The 19999-nt window shown below is 46.1% G+C and overlaps 1 protein-coding gene across 7 annotated transcripts in view; it reads right to left on the bottom strand.

Moving 5' to 3' along the window:
• NFATC2 (nuclear factor of activated T cells 2) overlaps nt 1-19999 on the bottom strand; it is a 163631-nt gene that overhangs the window by 37906 nt on the left and 105726 nt on the right. For 6 of the 7 annotated variants that reach the window (XM_077113995.1, XM_077114002.1, XM_077113974.1 and 3 more), the window contains exons 7-9: nt 12588-12643; nt 12021-12147; nt 9046-9735 (exon numbers count right to left, since the gene is read on the bottom strand). In XM_077113995.1, the coding sequence (XP_076970110.1) occupies nt 9046-9735; nt 12021-12147; nt 12588-12643 (873 nt within the window). The remainder of the gene's footprint in view (nt 1-9045; nt 9736-12020; nt 12148-12587; nt 12644-19999) is intronic. The other variant, XM_077114011.1, reaches the window with a different exon arrangement.

Raw genomic sequence — 19999 nt, 5'->3', positions numbered from 1 at the left:
GTCTGAGAATGGACTTTCTTGTGGTTAGGTAGCTTCTGACCTCCAAAGGCAAGCAGGCATTCCTTCTGAAACAACTGCTTAGCAGAATTTCAAAAAGATGGCTAAGTGTTCTGGGGTCTGGAGTCAGCTGGAAGGCAGTTCCTTTAACTAAGCTAGCATTGCAAAGTATCATTTGGGATGAAAGCGCAGCTAAGAGGCACAGCTATGAGGTCCTTAGAAGTAGGGAAACAGCAAGGGGGGGGTACAAAATGAAGATGCTCCTAAGTATGGGTATCTGAATGATGTTTACTCTATTAATGGCCTTCAAACAGTAGGTTTATCAAATTTTGTGGGTTCATCTGTTGGCAAGTATTGCTTTCTGGACTTAGGAATTTTCTAATGATGCTCTAAATATCTTTTGCTGAATTAACAAGAGGTAGCCTGGCAAGGTGATAAAGATACAGGTTAAGAGTGAGCCACATGGCTCTGTTTTCAATTCCAGCTCTGCCTCACTATCTGCATGGCCCTGTATTTCTGGTGATGGTGATGATGATGATGATGATGATGATAACAATGAGGATGGTGTTGCTGAGGGAGGTGATGAAGATTAACAACTACTTGAGTACTTACCAAGTAATGGTCAGAATTCCGGACAAGGATGACCCCATTTTAATTCTTACCTAACCTCAGAGTTGTATTTTCTGACAAATGACTTGCCTAAGGCCACTAACGAGCAAAGTGGGAAAGCCAGACTGAAGGCCAAGCAGGCCAACTGCACAACTTCTATACCCTACAGGCCCAGACCAGAGGCTGAATCCTGGACCCTCAGACCCAGCCCGAGTCACACAATGGCAGATGCACCAGGCAATCTGTGCGATGCTGTTTGTAATAGCAAGAGATACAGAATAGTCCATGTCCCGTCCACAGGGACTGGTTAGATGAAAACTACCAAAGCACACTGTAAAAGCGGAAAAGGACTCTCTGTCTGTACAGATGGGGGAAAATCTCCAAAATTTTAATGGGAAAAAACCTAGATGTGTGTATATTTTGCTGCCTTTTGTCAAAGAAAGGGGGAAATAAGAACATATGTCTGTATCTGCTCATGATTGCATGAAGAAACTCTAGATAGAACATGCATTCTCAGTGGGAATGATACCACCCTCAGAGGAGTGAAAATTGTTTCTTGGAGGACAGAGTGAAAACATCCTAGATATTTCAATGGTTTGTGGCCCTGCAAAGATCCATGTTACATAAACAGGTATACAGTCTGTCTGTGAGATCAGCATTGCAATATTTAGGAAAAATTTGTCTAAAAAAGGTTCCTGAAGGGGACTGGCAACAATGAAAAACAGGTTGAGAAATGCTGCTATAGAAAGCTAGAGAAAAACATAAGAGGGCTGGGTAGAAATAGAAATAAGATGTTTGCTCTTTATCTTTCTGTATTGTTTGTTTTTCCAGATATGTAAAAATATGGCCTTTACAATAAATAAAATAAATATTTTCAAAAGAACATTGGTGGAAGCCCTCAGCAGCAGCTTGACACTCCATCGGTATACATACGCTAAAGGAGTTGTGTGAATCAAACTTGGCATTGGCAGTGTCTGGCCTACAGACATGGCCACATACTCAGATGCCCAAATTGGTCTCTCTGGGTGCCTATAGCCTTTAGGCCTCACAGCCAGGCACCACCCTGTTTGGGTCTCATCAGAACAAAGAATCCCTGCATTTTCACGCACTGTGAGCACCACGGTCCCCAGGAAGCCTGCCAGGAGCCCAAGATCTTGTGAAGTCAATATGGTGGCTAGTCCCATGCGGCCTTCTCAGTGCAGCCAGGATCTCAGTGGGTTTTGCATGCCTCACCAAACAGGAGGTGCTTTGTCACAGGCTTGCCATGGGCACTGAGAGGCCTCAATTAAAGATCCCTGACCTGCTGAACAAAGCAGTGCCAGTTCCAGTATGCTCTTTTGTCCTTCGGTTCCTTTCCCCCTTCCTGTGCTTTGCAGAGTGTGCTTCTCTGTTCATTTTTCCCCTGCTGTTTCTCATGCACTGGCATATCCAGCTTCTGGGTAAAGGGCCTTTTTAAAGGACACCCTCAATCATTTCTGCCAATAGCACAACCAACAGAGCGTGGGCCACTGGTCCACCCCCACCAGCAGACCCACAACAGGGGGTACATACTAATTAGACTGCCTAGTCGTCTTTGGGCAAGGATGCCATCCTCCTGGAGCAGATGGACATCCTGAGGCCCTCGGAAGGCTGGTGGGAAGGAAACTTTCAGGCTGTGCCCTGGGGCCTTGCCCCGCACCTCCACACACATGAAAGACACAGAGCATGAGTTGAGAAAGTGAGTGGTCTCCAACTCCAAAGATTGGAATAGCCACATTTTTTCTCTTATTCAAATATATTTTTAAAATCTGAACTATGCTACATCCTACAAGTAGTTAATTACTTTCATAAACAAATGAAAAGAACAGGAAATATTTATCAAGGATTATTTTGTGCCAAGCACTGTTCTAAGTATCTTATGTGTACTAGCACATATCCTTCTCATCACAGCCATATGAGGTATGATCATCATTTCATAAATGGGGAAACTAAGGCACAGGAAGGCCAGCCAGTTTTACAAGGTCACATGATAAGTGGTGGAGCCGGCATTCAAAGTTAGAACCTCGTGCCTTTTGCAGAAACAATGAGTGAAAGTTGAGGGTTGAGGATATGGCAAGGGGAAGAGTAAAAGAGAACAGAAGACCAAGTAGAGAATGGAAAAAGTGCCGGGCAGTCCTGTGCATCTGACATGTTTTATGCAGCCAGGCACTGCCTTCGGCTCTGCGCCTCCTGGCAGTTAAGAGCATCCACGTGGAAGTGGTGTGGCTGGCTCTCCTGAGTGCTCCAGCGTGGCCCTTCCAAGAGTTCAGAAGATGCTGGTTCACTGCAGCCAACCCTTCCTGTGTGCATCCAGTGGTGGTACTCTGCTCAGTTGGAAGTGAAACTTGGGTCTGATTTTGCCCTGAGCTAAAGAGAACATCTACATTGCTTTTTTGCTGCCAGAAAACTAGTTCCTGTGAGTCACAGACCAGTCTTTCCCTCTAGGGCTTTTTCCTAAAAGGCGAGAGTGTTTAAGCAGATGAAATAAAGGTAAATCTATATAAGACACCACAAGAAATTTTATTGCAAGCAGGGACATTCCTATCATCACAGTTGCTATTAATAGAGTAAATATTACGTGTTGAACATCTATTATGATATGTATGTCCTTTGCTGGAAACTTCGTGTTTAGACCTTGATGCACCTTTGGCAGTTTTTGATTATCCAAGTATGAGACACTGTCTTCATGAATGAGAAAAAGGACGTCCAGAGACACGAAGACACTGGCCCAGGTGAGAGGCTGAGGGGGCTGAATTCCAAGTCTGGTGACACCCAAATGGCTGGCACTCCCTGGGTCTGCTGGCAGCACCCTCAAAACTACATGCATCCTCTAGAGGTGAGGTCAGGCTGTATGTTCGGGAGATAGAAAATTAATAAATGTAGGGCTATGTTGAGTGGTACTAAAGTGACTTCATATGACTCCGGTGCACTGCTGTGGATGTATAAATTGGTACAACTACTTTGGACTTTGGCAGTGTTTGTTAAAGTGGAACAAACATGTACTTCAGGACCTAGCGCCTCCAGTCCTGGCCACACACTCAACAGAAACACACATGTGGGCTCCAGAAGAAGAGTTCGAGGGCAAGCACAGGAAGTTGTATTCATCATAGCCTCAAGTTGGAAACAACCCAAAAGTCTAACAACATGAAAACGGAACTACTGCAGGATAACCCTTAATGGAATACGGCACAACAGTGAAAATGGATGGGCCTCAACTACACCCAACAACACAGACATGTCTTGCAATCTTGCTGTTGAAAGAGAGAGAAGCCAGACACAAAAGAGTATCACTGCATGATTTCTGCTTGTACAAAAAAGACAAAACATATCTCTGGTTGAGAAGGCAGGAAAGTGGCCACCTCTGTGGAGGGCATGTGGGGGCAGGGAGCTTCTGGGTACTGTCAAAGTGCTGTGAACTCATCCAGGTGGTAATGACACAAGCGGCCCACCTGGTGAAATCCACAGAGCACATGCTTGGTTTCCGTATTGCATATATTTCAATGTTTGAATATATATACTGGAATATTCAAATGTATTTGATTAATATGTTTCAATAAGTAATTTCTAACTACTTCATGTGAAGAAGAGAGTAGACGCACATTTAAAAATGAAACAGACTCATTTGTGATCCTTCCTGCTTGTGTAATCTTCTCTCTCCCCAACACACACACGCATGCACACACACGCACACCCATCTGCTGTCCTCACAGGCACCTGCAAAGGCCCCGGCCATCGCTGCCATCACACCCTTCCTCCCCATCGTTATCAGAACAGAGCCGTGGATCCACTTCAGTCCCAGGCCACAACCCTACCCTCCTGTTCTCTCATCTGGCTGAGACTGAGCCTGCATCCCAAAGCCTGTGGTGGACTTGGTGGGGCGAACACACAGCCTGATGACCTGGAAGCCCCCATTCAGCTGTCGGCTCTGAGAACCAGTCATCTGCAGCACCTGGGGAGAGCCACGTTGTGGGCTACATTCCTCAGTGCCACTCTCTGCCACCTGTGCTCTGAGCCACAGCAACTGCCCAGCCTATCCGAGGCGATCGCCCTTTCTTTTACACAATGGAAGTGGTTAAGAACCACGTCTGTACTGATCAACTTTTGGACAGTCCATGAGCATTTGAAAAGAAGACATAATGACAGGACATAGAAGGCATGCCCTTTGGTAAAGTATACCATGTCCTCCCATGTTTCTGCTGAGGAAATGCATGTCCTTCTTATCCGCCTTTGTGTAAAGTAAAGTAAAACTTTTCTTTTCCTAAAAACTTCCAATTAACTAATCTCTCTGTTCCTAATTCTTGCCTCCCTGTATACCCCATTCTCCAAACATCAGTCAGACTGATCTTTTCAGAAGATAAATCATGCTGCACTTCTGCCGAAAACCCAATAGCTGTGCGTCACACTTTAGAAAAAATCCAAGCCCATGTCCGCTTCTCTGACCTCATGGCCTCTTCCGCCTGCTGTTCCTTCTTCCTGAGACACCCTTTCCTCACACCTTCCCAGGGCTGGCTCCTCACTGAATGCCACTTCTTCAGACAGGCCCTTTTGTCCACTTGGTCAAGGTGGATGCCACCCCGATCTGAGCACCTAACCCTGCGCCAGGTCCTTCCGGACAATTACTGCTGTCTTAGATTCTCTTGCTTATTTATTATCTTCTTTTCAAAAAAAAAAATATGCCACGGGAGCAAGGACCTTGAAACAAGAAACCAAGAAGTCCAAATCCCATATCCACACATTCACTAGTGTACACCTACGGCCCAGCACAGAACCTAGCACTGAACAGACAACCAGAGGGACGGAGGGAATACTGAGGGGAAGAGAGTGGCCAGGGGAAGGATCCTGGACACCTCCAGGAGTTTTAATGTTTCCCAGGGGCAACCTGGATCTTTAGAACAACACTGGTTACAGAGCAGAAAGAAAACAAAGGAGCATGCATGCAAATCATGCATTTCAGAAGAACCAGGGCTACGAGTCTGAGTTGGGGATGAGGGAAGAGCATAAGGAGGGGGGTGCATTTCCCCCTAGAATAGCACTTATTTTGCTATTCCAAAAGGAAACTTTCCGAGAAATGTCTCAAGTCCAAGTGGAGAAAGTAGCAGCAGCTTTTTGGAGTTCCAAGCAAGAACAGGGCCGAGGCAGATGGTGTCTGTATGCTGGGATGCAATTTGGGAAGAAGAAGGGTGAAAGCAGAAGCCACAAGTGGAGCTGGGAAGGATGCCAGGACGAGATGCTCCCATCGTTAGCAAAGGTTCAGGAAAAGATATTCAAATGTAGGGGCGAGTGCGGCGGAGAGGTGCGGGTCAGTGTCCAAGTCGATTCGGTTGGGTGTGTCATCCTTTTCCAGCTGCAAAACCTTCCCTCGACCCTCGAAACATACAAGCCAAGCATTCGCATCATTTTCAAGAAGACCTACTTTGCCAAAATCTCAAGGCAAGTAAATAGCAAATCAGAAACATACATAAAATGAAAGCATGCTCTGCTGGAGTCTGGGCATGTGCTTTGTGCAGCCAAATGTGTATTTTGTGAGAGAAACTCCTTTGAATAATAAACGAAAGGGACAGAAAAAGATCTTAAAAACCTAGGATGTCTCCCAACCAGACATCAGAGAAATAACCCATGGGATTTCCAGTTTATCTGCCAGAAATAAAAGACCAAACAAGAAACCAAGAAGTCCAAATCTCACATCCATACAGTCAATGACGGAACGTCTAGAAATCGTCCCTGGACAGAGAGGCCTGAAGGCCTCTGTTAAGAATATCTGAAAATTCCAGCAACTGGAAGCCCAAACCGTGCCTGCATCTTCTTGGGGGCTACAGGAGTGGGTGCAGTTTGGGGTGTAGCACTAAGCACATCAGGCCACGTAGGGACCCCTCTCCCCCAATCAGAGGGTCTGAGTAGGACACAGTCTTCAGGAAAATGCCAGTCAAGCACGGAACATCTGCTCAGCCACTGCGTGGTTGTCTTTTGTGGGTTATGGAAGTAGAACTCTTTCTACTGCCCTGTGATGCTCCAGCCCTAGGGACATGAAGGGCAAGAAATTGGAAGCCTGTTGTGGGATGGGGCAGTGTGGAGCTGCAGCACTCTGAGCTCCTCTGTTACATCTCCCGAATGTTTTGAGGAGGGAAGTTCCAGGCTTGCCCTAGTATATAACCCCAGGGGCTCCAGTGTGGACAGTGCCCCCTGGAATTGTTCAATACATTCCCTTGGCTGTAAGTTTGAGACGTGCCACACCTGCTAATTCTAGAGATCTATAACATCCCCTGGGATCATAAAGTCTCTGAAAATTCACGCACTAAACAATTTTCTTTAAAGCTTGGTTTAATCCAGAATGTTTTCACTTTTTGGAGCCACTGAACCCTCACTTCAGAGAGTATCTATTAAAATTCCATGGAACTGGGGTTGTGCAGAATATATTTAGGAAAAGCCTCCTATAACAAAAGTGATTTCACCCCACTTGGTTCTTTGAGACATCCTTAGAGAGGACTCATGCTACTGGCCTGCCAGAACTCACTCTCCCTAAAATTCTGAACCTGCCTGGGTCCAAAAAAATACGTTAGGAGGCCCGAAAGGGTCTCCTCCTTTGGCTGCTTTCTCTATAAAACAGCAAATGCTTCAATGGGTCTGGGGTGACAATGGACGCTCAATGGACACTCATGACAACCTCAGGCCCAGCTGGATATTGGTCTCCTCGATCCTGGTGAGTCAGCAGGTGGACTAACTTCTGCTTCCAAACTGAAGTGCTCATCATTTGTCTTTACTGCAGGACAGGGGGTAGGGTGGTGAGGACCAGAGAACTGCTCACTCTTAAGACCAAAGCAACACTGGGCACAGGTCAGCAGGGAAAGTTACCTGCCTTTGCCCAGGTGACCAATTATTTATAAAGTACCTCATCTGTGCTACAATGCCCCTAAGCTCTCATGCACAGAAAGATCCAATTACAGACACATTTATCTGTTGGCATTAGGTATTCTGCATTAACTGGATTTTCTATATAACCCCCTTTCAAATGAGCACTGAATCTTCATTTTAACTGTTTTGGATGTAAATTGTTCAAGGATGAATTGCACACTGCTGTGCCCTACCACCACCACTTTTAAGAGCAGTCCAGTGACCCTATTTCAACCTGTACTTGATTATTCAAGACTAGACTAATCAATTATTCACAGAGCAAGACCTTGAGACTGGGGCTTGCAAGGCCCTTGGTGTAGTTTGACCCTACACCAAAGAGCCCTTCAGAGACATTCTGATGAGTTTGGGGATGGGGTTGTTGGATAGTTTTACTACAAAGAGGACATGGAAACGTCTAGAAGTCTTAGGATCTCCACATTACCTGGCTTGTCAAAACTTTGCATTAAAATAAGTCAGCAGTCTCTGAGTAAGCACCAAGGGATTCTCCCATGACTAAAGTGTGTGATATTCAGTTTTTTGTACCTGTCTTTATGATAATTATTTTGGCTTTCTTGAAACTTTTTACTTCACTTCTTATCCCTTGGCTATGTTCCTGAGAGTTCATTTTCCTAAGTGACTGAGGTTTCAGGGTATATAAGATGCTATTTTCACCAGCAGTATAGGTTTTCCTTCTCCTAAGAACTCCACCACCTATTTTCTCTGGAGAATCTACAGGAAGACTGCTCCGCATGCCCCACACCCTCTGTACCTTACCTATCCCAGGCGGGTCCCACCAACACGTCTGGCACCTGCTCTCCAAGAAAGCTGGGCCAGCACCACAGACTTGGCTGTTCCAATGACACTACTCCTCAGTGCACCTCTGCCAGCACGCTGGGGCACCTATAGGCTCACACAAAGCCTTTTCTGCGTCTATTCCTCGGACCGGCCACCCCAACCTTCACCTCAGCGGAAGCTCCGTTTCCCTCCCATCAATGCACTTCTATTCACCCTGCAAGCCCTCCATTCATGCTCTATTCTAATACAGCCACTTCTCAATGAGCCTTCTTCTTCCCTTTACACCCTTCTCCCCCACCCCCCACCCCCGCCCACAAAACACACAAAAGAGGGCTATAAAGTGGGATTTTTCTTTACGGGAATAAAAGAAGGTTGACTTTCCTTCCTTTCTGTTTCCCTAGCCTCTGCCTAAATTTGGCAGTTGGAAAGAGGGTGGCAGCAGTTAAACTAACCCAGTTCATGACCCGGGGAAACTCCTATAGCCAGAATTGCTTTTTCTGTTGGGGTAGGAGAAGCATCAAAAACTGTCACCACCCACCCTCAAGACACCTCCTGAGAAATGGTTCTTGCACAGATCTGGGTTAGGCCTGAAAGGTCATTCTTTTCAATTCCCTTAAATTAAAGGTGGGAAACTGGGGCCCCAAAAGAATAAGGAAGAAACTGTGGCCTCTCTGAACTTTCTCAGGAGAGGTCTTCGGGGTGCCACTCTTATAGGCAATGATAAAATGAGCATCTCACCATCATCCAAGTAGGTCTGGTCCAGATTCTGCTCCTGTTTAATTGTCACTCCTGCAGGTAATACTTCCTTTTGGTCACTGACTGGGGGTCCGTTTTTGGCAGCTCTTGGGCTCGTAGCATTCTGCTGCTGAATGACCGTGGGATAAGAACTCGGGCTTAACCTCTGACCTTGGCTGACCGGAGGCTGGCCGGGCCTGGCGGAGCCAGGTGCGAAATTCTCGCAGCACATGATGTGCTGGAATTCCTGGTGGCTTCCACAGCGCAGCTGCTGGTTGGTGGGTGAGTAGTGGATGACCGGTGAGGCCTGTTGGTTGGCTGGAGAGGAGTGGAGCAGGGCTGAGCCCTGGCCCTGGGAGCCAGCATGCACCAGCACAGAGCGGTGGGCATCCGTGAGGGCCAAAGGGGAGGTCATGAGGGCCGGTTGCTGGTAGCCCAGGAGGCTGGGGCTCAGGCTCTTGCTCCGCTGGTAGAGGACGGCCGCTGGGTTCTGCTGCTGGTAGCGAGCGTCAGGGGACGAGAGCCCTGAGCGGAACTGCTGGCAGGGAGCCATGCTGGGCACAAGGCAAGAGGGAGCCTCAGCCACCATCGGGTGCTGTGGGTAGTAAGGCTGGCTTCCCAGACCTCCGTGCGTGGGACTGCAGATCAAGGAAGAGTCGTACTCATCAGTGGGCTCCGTCTTGATGGCTGGGACTGAGAGAAGAAAAAAAGCACACAGGCGCACCATTGCTGTGAGCGTGGTTGTGGAAGGAGGAGCAGTGACCAGAGGTTGGGAATGCGGACACTGGAGTCCAAATGTGGGGCTCTGTCACTTATAGCCTTGGGCAGAGGCTTCTTGGGAAGGCAATTATACCCTGGGTGATGATCTTGAATTACAGGTTCCCAATCCTGGAAAGGTGGCCGGTAGGTCTGGCTCAGCCTTGGGACATCTGCAGTCTATTTCCCCAAGGCAAGAGCTCAGAGAAGAATTTTTAATTTAAAATATACTTCTCCCTCATCAATACCCACCCCCTCCCTGGCAGTTCCTGGCCACTTTCCCTGCTTACTGTTCTTCATTATCATCATAAAACATATTATATAAACTTTGTATTTATCATCTGACACCCACTCCCACTAGATTATCAGCTCCCTGAAGGCAGGGGTTTTTGTCTTTTTTTTCAAGGCTGTGGTCTTGTGGCCCAGAACAGCACCTGGAGGTTAAATGGCATTCAAATATTTTCTGGAGGGAGGGAAGAAGGACCAAATGGTGGCTGGCACACTCCTTGCTAGTGCAGTACTTTGGGGGAACAAGACGTGCTGGCTGGGCCCTCAGGTTCTCATCTGTTACCTGGGGATAAAGATCACAGCTACTCTATGGGGCTAGTGGAAGGATTAAATCAGACGTGTGTGCAAAGGGCTGAGCACGGTGACAGGAATACCGTAAGTGGTCAACACTTGCTGTTGTGTGATTACTGTAATTATTTCACTATTATTATTATTATTATTACTTCTTGTAGTGCTATCGTCATGTTTCCTCTCATCCTGCCCATAACCATCACCAGACTTTGTACTTCATCATCCTAAACAAGGGATTATCAGCCCCAGGAGTTGAGAAATCAATTTTCTTTTCATCAGAGTAAACAAATTGGTGATAGAACTGCAACTAAGTCAGGAGGTTTGGAGAGGCAAGGACATCAGCATGGCTAAAACACTGATCTGACTTCAACCCATAGAAACAGTTTCTTCAGATGCCATTCAAAGACCGTCACATCGTCCCTTGCCCAACTGGTGGACTGGGTTCTCATTCAGACCATTCTCCCACAGAAAATTGCCAAGGCCGGGCCCAGGGAGGCCTCGTGACCACAAATGAGAGTAGACAGAACCATAAAACGTAATTGAAAAACTCTACATTAAAAATGACCGTCGAGCCTGTGGTCTAGAGCCCTCTCAACTATTTTCTCCCACAGTGTTGGATCCCATCATGCCTTGGCAACCTGCCCACTGCCCCTGGCGGGCGTGTCGCGTCAGTCCTAGGACAGGGTGGAGCAGGAGCCAACGCTAACCCACGAACATCCTCAGAGCTCTTAATCACGGCCAAGTCCAAGGAGGTGGAGCAGCACAGAAATGTCTCTTTGCTTTAATGCTTCTGGAATCCCAGAGGCTCCTGTGTGAAATTGTCTCAGGACAGAAATTACACCCTGGATGATAGTCTCGAATTATAGGTTTCCACTCCTGGAAAGGTAGCTGGTAGGTCTGGCTCAGCACTGGGAACTCTGTAGCCTATTTTCCCAAAGGGAGAGCTCAGAGAATTCTAATTTAATTACACCCACTCTCTCTGACAGGCATAATCATCATCTGACATATCAAGACCATTAATTTATCTTTTATCTGAATCCCCTCCAGGAGAATATTCACTTCACATGGGCAAGGATTTCTATATGCTTTGTTCACTGCTATGTCTCCAGGCCAAGAACAATATCCAGCACTCAGATATGTTTCAAGACAAATGAATAAGTGATAAATGGTATGCATCACTCTTCTTGGGACTGTAGTACCTTGTGGGAATGAGACCTCCTAGGCTGGTAATCCACCGAGGAACTCCATTTGTTCACAGGGTAACTACCTGCTGTGTGGACAACTAAAGATTCTGCAGTTTCGGGGCATAATTGCCTCCTACCCCAACTTGATCAAATTTAAGACAGAGCCAAGAGCCATCAGCTTAGCAAACTTCTGTTAACAGTGTCCATTTGCTTCACTCCTATTCTTTTCCTAAAGGAAAATATTCATAATAATAACTAGTATTTTTGACATTGGCTCACTATTTCCTTCTAAGGTACCCTCAATAACCCCATTTGACAGATGAGAAAACAGAGAGGCAGAGAGGTTGAGTCATCTAGCCAAGGTGGGCAGACCCACCTGGGACCAGACCTCAGGTAGCTTGACTCCTAAGCCTGAGCTGCCTTGCAACACCAAAGGGGACTTCAGTGAGAACTCCTTACCTGGGTGGTAGGTAAAGTGCTGAGGCTGACTTCGTTTCCTCTTCCCATTGATGACATAGAAGTTCACCTTCATGGAAGCACGGATGTGTTTGTTTCGATACTCAGGGATCTCAACAAATAGCATGTTCTGGAAGAAAGGAGTTCTCATTAACTTCAGTGCACCGAGGTTTAAATTCTTACCCAAGACCCGAAGCATGTTCAACCAGCCCATCAAGAAGGAGACTTGACATGGTCCATAATGTTTACAGGTGAAATTCTATTTAAAGAGAGTTGACCTTTTCAATTGCAGCAAGGAAAGAACTGCTACTTACTCTATCAAAGTATATTAAGACGCCACAGTCACAAATGAGAGAGCCTATTGTTCAGTAAATGTTTCATTCATTCATTGATTCAATATATATTTACTGAGTGCTTATTAGACCCCAAATACCATGTCTGTGACTTTGATGAAGGAAAGGAAAAAAAGGAGAAGAAAAGAGAGCCTGAGAGAGAACAGATGGAGGAAAAACAGGGAAGGGTGTTCTTCAATGCCCAGCAGTTTGAAAGTCATCTTGTCTAGATGCTTACAGGCTGACTCTTGTCTTTATCCACGGTGGCTTCCATCTCCCAAATCTGCTGCCCATCTGGAAAAATTAAGAAATGACAGATTTTGAAGGCATTATTAGAAACCAAAGATTTAACACAACCCCTCCTCCAACTTATATTTCTCTTGATTTACATCTTATTATAATTTCAGTAGGGGGTATATGTGTGTGTTTTGTGTGTGTGTATACATACATACAAATATATATTTCTTTTTCCAAAGGCAATATGTGTTTGCAGTAGAAAACTGGGCAACAACAGAACAGTATAAGTAAGAAAATAAAAATTGTCCATAATCCCACCATCTAAAGATAACCATTATCTTTTTTCTCTATATCTGAATATCTATGCATCTTTCTTAAAATATATATATATAGTAGATTATTTCACATTATACAGTATTGCATGCTTTGTTCAGCTAAAGACTTTTCCAAAATGTCCTGCATATGTCAAGACTGTCACTGAGGCCCTCATTATGGGTCCACTGACCATCTCAGATACTTTCTTCCCTGTTTGAGAACACAAGTGGATTAAATATTCTAAGTCAAGAGGGAACCCAGGGGCTTAAATGGTGCCTTAGCTTGTGAGTCACTGCAGAGGATGGGAATACAAGCACCCACCCTTTCATCTCCCATCCTCCACCTTTCCATCCCTAAGAGTCCGGATCTCGTAAGTCCTTGCAGTGATGGATAAGAAGGTTTCACTCAACAATAAACGCCTTCCCTGGAGCAGAGTGACATTTCTCAAATTTGGGGCCAATAACTTGGTCCAAACAAAACTCCACTTTTGCAAGTAATAGATTTCTTTTGCTGACCACCTACATTGGCCATGAGTAGCTTTCCGCTGAAACAAATCATTTCCACAAGTGTTTCCAGGGTGTTTTGTGGAACACTGGATCCGAGGAATATTATGTGGTTTTATGAGAAGGGGAAAAAATTCTACAAGCTAATAAGCATTGGGAAAATGCTGAGTCAAAGTCAAATGGGCTTCTTAGTACCGGACTTCTCAGAGCCTTTAATGCGCAGAATAACTCTCCAAGGTGGACTGCAGTGTCTAGCATGTCCCATCTTTTGTCCAAAGAATCTCCCATCCTTTCCTATCTCCTATTTTTCTTTTAAATATACCTTCTAGCATCTTCTGTGATAAGTTACATCTGAACTCAAAGTCTGCTTCTTAGGTTCACCCATAGAAACCTGATTTTTAAGCATTATTTAAACTTACTGGTATAGAACATAATTTACAAAATAATAATGAACAAAAAAATCTTGTGATTGCTGCTAAAGCTGATGCAATCTAGATGACTTTCACAATTAAAAAGCAATGAACACAGTAGAATTTTTGTAACAATTAGGTCTGAAAATCCATATGATTCTAGTAAGTGCAATTCCTCTAAATTACTAAAGAATACATAGGGTTGAGTCAAAAGGAAAAGGGAAAAGGTGACTGAGGCACGGACTCTTACAGCAGTGTCAGATCTCCAGAGAAGTACTGTACTTGGACAGAGACCAAACCATCTCATCACTGCCCTCCATCCCCCATCACACTGTATGTGCCTAGTAAACATCTCATGACTGAACATATAAAAGTGTTGGCCACTCCAAAGGCTGCTGTTTGAGGCCAAGAGAAAGCCAGAGCTAATATCAGACACCACTCCAAAGAAAGCAGAAAGCACAAAGGAAGGGCATCGGGTCTTTAAGTCATCAAGACAAAGTCTTGGGCAGAACTGGTCAGAGACAATCCTCACTCCCTTGACAAGATAAGTCAAAGGTGAGCCAACCAACATATTTCCCTTTTCCAGATGGTGGCTACAACTGGGAGCACGGCTGTACCAGCCAGGCTTGGTCTCCATGAGAAAGTGCTTTCTCGTTCACTAACTGAAATGTGAATTCTAAGCCAGAAGCTCAAGCAAGAAATTAACCAAGGAAATGAACAATGGCATGTTGCTGTTTGGTCATTACCCTCTTTCTTAGCCTCTCACTGGCAGAACTGAATTCTGCCTCTTGTAGTTGTATTTCAACTACAGGAACTAATGACCAACATTCGTAAAACACACCCACTCTTCAAAATTATTGACCACTCATTTATTGACCTCCCGACAGCACACCATGTTTCTTTTCCTTTTGGCTCATGATCCTGCATGAGCATCCTTGCTTGGAAAAGAAAAGACCATCTTCTGGGTGTTATAATCAGAAGGAAAGGAAGAAGTACCTAGAAAAGTGATCAGAAAGTGATTAGGAAGTACTGTTTGTGGTCCATGAAGCTCCTACCTCCATTTCTCTTCCATGACCCATGCCAGTAAGTAGAAGATGCAGCACACAGAGTGCAAAATGGTGGCCTGATGAGAAGGTGTCACCAGGAGAGAAGTTCTCACTAGGTCTTTTGTCCTGGCATGGGGAAATCAAGGGAAAAGGGAAGGAGCCCTTCTCCCCAAATGTCACTCTTTTCCCTCTCTCTGGTGGATCTGCCCACTTGGTGAGCAAAATTCTACCACCAACAGCTGCAAAATTCTCATGCACTGGTATGTGAGTAAACCCTTAGAGCTTAACCAGCCAAAGCCCAAAGAGGAAAGGAGGGTTGTCTAAAGGCAGGCATAGGACAGTTACTAAATCACCATCCTTAAGCATCAACCTGCATGATCCATTAACGAAGGAGATGCCTTTGAGTTCAAGGTTATTAGGCAGAAGATTTCCAGCTTCCTGGGAGGCTGGAGAAACGTCAGGCATGGGTGAATTCCTTCCAGAATCCCAGTCACCACTTAGATTTATAAAGATCGCCTCCCAGCTCCCTGCTGCCCTGTGCCCACAAGCCAAGCTCCTGATGTGGCCACCAAGGCCCTACATGGCATGCTCCTGTCCTCAACTCTAGCCTCTACTGTTGCTGCTCTTACTACTCAGCATTTATGAATGGTCACTACCTGCTTTATCCCCTCAAAAGCTTGGACAGGGCTGATCCATACAAAAACCCTACAAGGGAGGTCTGATCATCACCCCCATTTTATAGGTAAGGACAACTGTGCCCAGAGAGGTGAAGTCACTCAGCCAGGAAGTGAAGAAGCTGGACTCTAAGCCCCGTGGACCGGCCCAGCACCTACATTCCTTATCCCACAGACATTATGTAGCTCTAGAAGCCTGTGACATCTCCTTTCCAAGTTCATGAACAACTGAAAGCAAAGCATTCCAGGGGGCCCCCCAAGAAACCAAGCCTAGGCTCTTGTATTAGACCAAGCTCTGTCCCCTCTGAGTTCCCAGAGTGTCCTGAGCACACCCAGTCCCACACCCCTCTCATGGAAGAAATGTGCGTCTGCCTCCCCATCCCCTGGGAGACCCTCAGAGTTGTTCTCATGTCTATATCCCAGGGGTCAGCCCCAAGGAGGCTCTCAACTGACACTTGTCAACTTGATCAGAATGAGGAATTTCCAAACAAGAATCACCGCAGTAAGTTATATTCACCTTCTAAGCTATATTCGTTGCTGGGCAGAACAGTGAAGGACAGTACTTCTTCCAAGGAAAGCAGAGGTCGAGACCCCTAGAGGCCTGACTTGTCTCATGGCCCATCTCATAGCTTAGAATATTTTGAATTAGCTGTTGCCTACATTTCAAAACGAGGAGATTTCACCCCCAGATCCATATTTTGCTCTTGAAAAAAAAATCCAACCAATTTGATCACTCTGGGCCCACTATGGCCTCTTCAATCAGCACTTGTGTTCCCCAGTTACCTATTTCTCCTCACTTCTTATGTGCTTTCTGAGCCCAGCCCCAGTGGGCTTGAAAGAAAGCATCAGGGACCTCCTCCTGCCATGTTTTGAGGAGTACTGCTCAGGTTTCTGCAGAATGTCCCTCAACTGGGATTTGCCTGACACTTTCCTCATGTATAGACATCAGTGACAGAAAAAAACACTGGCCTCTTTTCTCTCCATCAACACCCCACTCTGCTGTAGAACCCAACAACCACCCCATCCAAACCAAGGACCCCCTACTTTGTCTGTCCCAGAGAAACAACTCGCTTTCCTCCCTCCTAAGCCCCTCACACAAAGGACTTGACTCTCTTTTTTGAAGAATTGGGGCCTACTGCTCAGCCTGCCCAAGTGCATGGAGCCTCTGCCCGGCCAGGGCCCAGGAGCTCCTGAGGATCACCCTACAGGCCTCCCCAGGAAGGCTACAGAGCAGGCCCCTGCATAGGCACTCCCTCTCTTCTTCTAGCCACCATCTCCTTCGGGCCCCAGCCAGAGCAAACAGAGCCATGGGGTGGTACCCTGGGCAGTAAATCAGCCAGGTGGCCATGTCCAGTGGCCTGGGCAGCCTGCCCACAGCCCCAGCTCCCAGAGCATGGAGGGGGCTGGGAAGGAAACCTGCAGGGTTTGGGAGGAAATGCCTGCCTACTCCAGGGCCCTGTCAGGACTCCGACAGCACATTCGCTGTAGCTCTGAGCCTTCTAGGCCTGGCCTGCAGCTGACCTCACCTCTCCCTGTCACCTCCAGTCTCAGTTATTTTATTCCCGTAAACCCCAAACTCTAGAGCAGATAGACCTGGCTCCAAATCGCTGTTTGGCCACCAATTAGCTGAGTAAGTTTGAACATAATATTTTATGTTTATGCTTTGGTCTCCTTATCCAAAATTCAGGTATAAGCACAGTATGTACACATTGCAAGATTCTTCAGAGTATTACGAGAGATAATCAGCACTCAACAGATGCTTTGCAGACACCTGAGAGGGTTATTCGTATGGCTAATGGCAACAGATTATTTATACAGTGTCTTCTCTATCATTACATATATTCTACCATGTGTTAATACTGGGGGGAAAAATAAGCATTTTTAATCAGAAAATAATCTACATTCTCTGGCTGCAACTATGAATACTTTCACCGGTGGGCACAGGCTGCAGGGAATTTAATGAGGGGTGATGTCTGTTATGTGAGACTCAAGGCATCATGCCTGATTTTCTTTCCTTTCAAAAATGGGTCCTTTCATGGTAATCTCAATGTTTTAAAAAAGAGTGCAAGAGACCTTACAGGAATGAGAAATCAAATCCTGACCACAAACCAAAGTTAAGGACCCATCTTTCTTTTGCAGCCTGTAGGCATCAGAAGCCTCAAAGGGCAGATCTGGGGATCTGCTCTGGCCCATTTCCCCCACGGAGGATCAGAATTCAGTTCTGAACAAACAAGTCACCAACAGAAAGTGAAAGCTGACATCCCCTTTTCAATTTTACAACACAGGGGGGATACACTCTCACTCTAGGAGGCTAGTCTCTAAGGGAAGGCCATTTTTCTGGGCTCCTCTTCCATCCCTGCATCCCTCATCCTCCCAGTGCAGAAATCTTGGGGTTTCACCAAGAGAACATATTAACCAGTGACTGGCCTTTCCAGCAAAAGGATCCAGCAAAGAACAACTGGAAACCTACTGAGGAGGAAGGAACCTGGAAGCAGGGTGCAGACAAGAAACCAAACCCAACCAGACTACAACAGCTTGGCCAGGGCAGTGCCAGGGACTGGACTTTCATTATCCTCTTCCCGACACATATTACGAGCCTGGGGCTCTGGGCAGCCCGAGGAGACCAAGTGCTCTTTTACTGCTCTGGGCTGAGATGAAATATAGGACTTGGTCTCTAGAGCAGATGTTTGAGCAAATGTCCCCCTTTCTAAACTAATAGGGGAGGAAGCCAGTAAAGAAGTCCCTTCCAAATCTTACTCAGAGGGCATGAGAAAGGAGCCAGGTTCTTTGCGCAAATACTTTTAAGTCTAGAGGAGACTTCAGAAAGACTCTGCAAGAAAAAAAATTGGAGGGGGAGGGGATAAGAGGTAGCTAAATTAATATGATAGTTCCTGGGATGCATCAGTTATCAGCATGTTTGGGGGTGGATGGCCTCTCGATTTTGGTTCATGTAATGGTCTCTTTGCAGATAAGTCTTGAACTCTGTGACAGAACAAAGTAACCAGGCCAGAATTGGGTTTGCCTTGGGCCAGAGCTTCAAGTCTTAGCAGTATGACCGGATGAGAGATGGGATTGTGTCAGCACTCACAGCAGAAATGAGCAAGCTTTTGGGAGGAGGAAACCAAATCTGTCCTCACTTGGGCTGTGAGCATGCCACTGGGCGCAAGGCAAGTAGGGAGGAAATCAAAGTGTCGGCTTGGGTTAGGAAACTGTGCATGATATTTCACAGCCCTGGGTCTGCTTTTGAAAATTAGCTAAATAAAGATTGTTGAAGTCACTTTGGTCTGTTCTTTATGACTGTTAACCAGCAGAAAAACGTGTACTTCCTTGAAGCCTGGATTTAATGAGCCAAGCAGACTTGGGAGTGTGTGTATGGGGTGGGGGTAGCACAGGAATGTTGCCTTAGCTGAGAATTTCACCAGTTAGGAATGGTAAAGTTGCCCAAATTATATTTACTGAGGTCTGGAGAAGAAGGTGCGTCAAGTCCCAAGATCTCGCCTCTCCCCTTCCAAGCCCCATCAGTTCCTCCATTCAAGCCACCCTACCCCCAACCTGAACAACTGCTGCAGCTGCTAGCTCATCTCCCAACTTCCACTCACCCCTGCCCCTCAAGTCCATTCTTCATAAATGTAAATCAGATCATGTCTCTCCCCTGCTTAAAAGTCTCCAAATACTGATCATTGCCTTGAGACTAAGAACCAAACTCCTTGTCATGCCTACAAGGCTCAGCATGAGCTGGCTCCCCTCCCCAAGTATCTCTCCAGGCGTGTCTGGTATCACACTGCCTCTTGCTCATGCTGCTCTCCCCTCCCAGGCCCACTTTTGTCTCTGTAAATGTCCCAAGCTCATCCCCACGCTGGGTCCTTGGCACACTGGGCAGTTCCTTCTGCCTACAACACTGTTCCAACAATCTTACTTTCCCCCCTTTAACCTCTACTCAAAGTCATCTCCTCAGAGAAGCCCTCCCTAACTACTGTATCCAGGTTTAGCAAATAAAAATACAGGATGGACACCCAGCTAAATGTGACTTTCCAATAAACAACGAATAATTTTTTTTACTACATGTCCCAAACTCATTGCCATTGCATGGGACATACTTATACTAATAAAACTTTTCAATGTTGTTTATTGCAAAGTCAAGTTTAACTGGACATTCTATATTTTACCATCCTAATTCTGTCTGAAGTAGCTGCTCACTCAGTCCCCATCACACTCTCTTATTAGGTGGATTTGGTCTTCATAGCACTTTCACCATCTGAACATGCCCTCCTTATCTGTATGTTTGGAACTGTCCCACTGAGATCAGGGACCCCGTCTGCCACGCACAGCCCCTGCCTGCACTGTGGTGCCCACAGTGGGTGCTCAATAAATATCTGTCAACTACGTTTGGAAGCCCCAAGATCGAGTGAGTGAGGGAAGCTAAAAGAGAATGGCTTGATCAACTGTGCACAGAGGCCAGGGATTT

This window comes from Tamandua tetradactyla, chromosome 1 (genome assembly GCF_023851605.1).
Source record: "Tamandua tetradactyla isolate mTamTet1 chromosome 1, mTamTet1.pri, whole genome shotgun sequence".
In the NCBI taxonomy this organism is placed as follows: domain Eukaryota; kingdom Metazoa; phylum Chordata; class Mammalia; order Pilosa; family Myrmecophagidae; genus Tamandua; species Tamandua tetradactyla.
The sequence above is the reverse complement of the archived record's forward strand: the minus strand, read 5'-3'. Positions and strand labels throughout refer to the sequence as shown.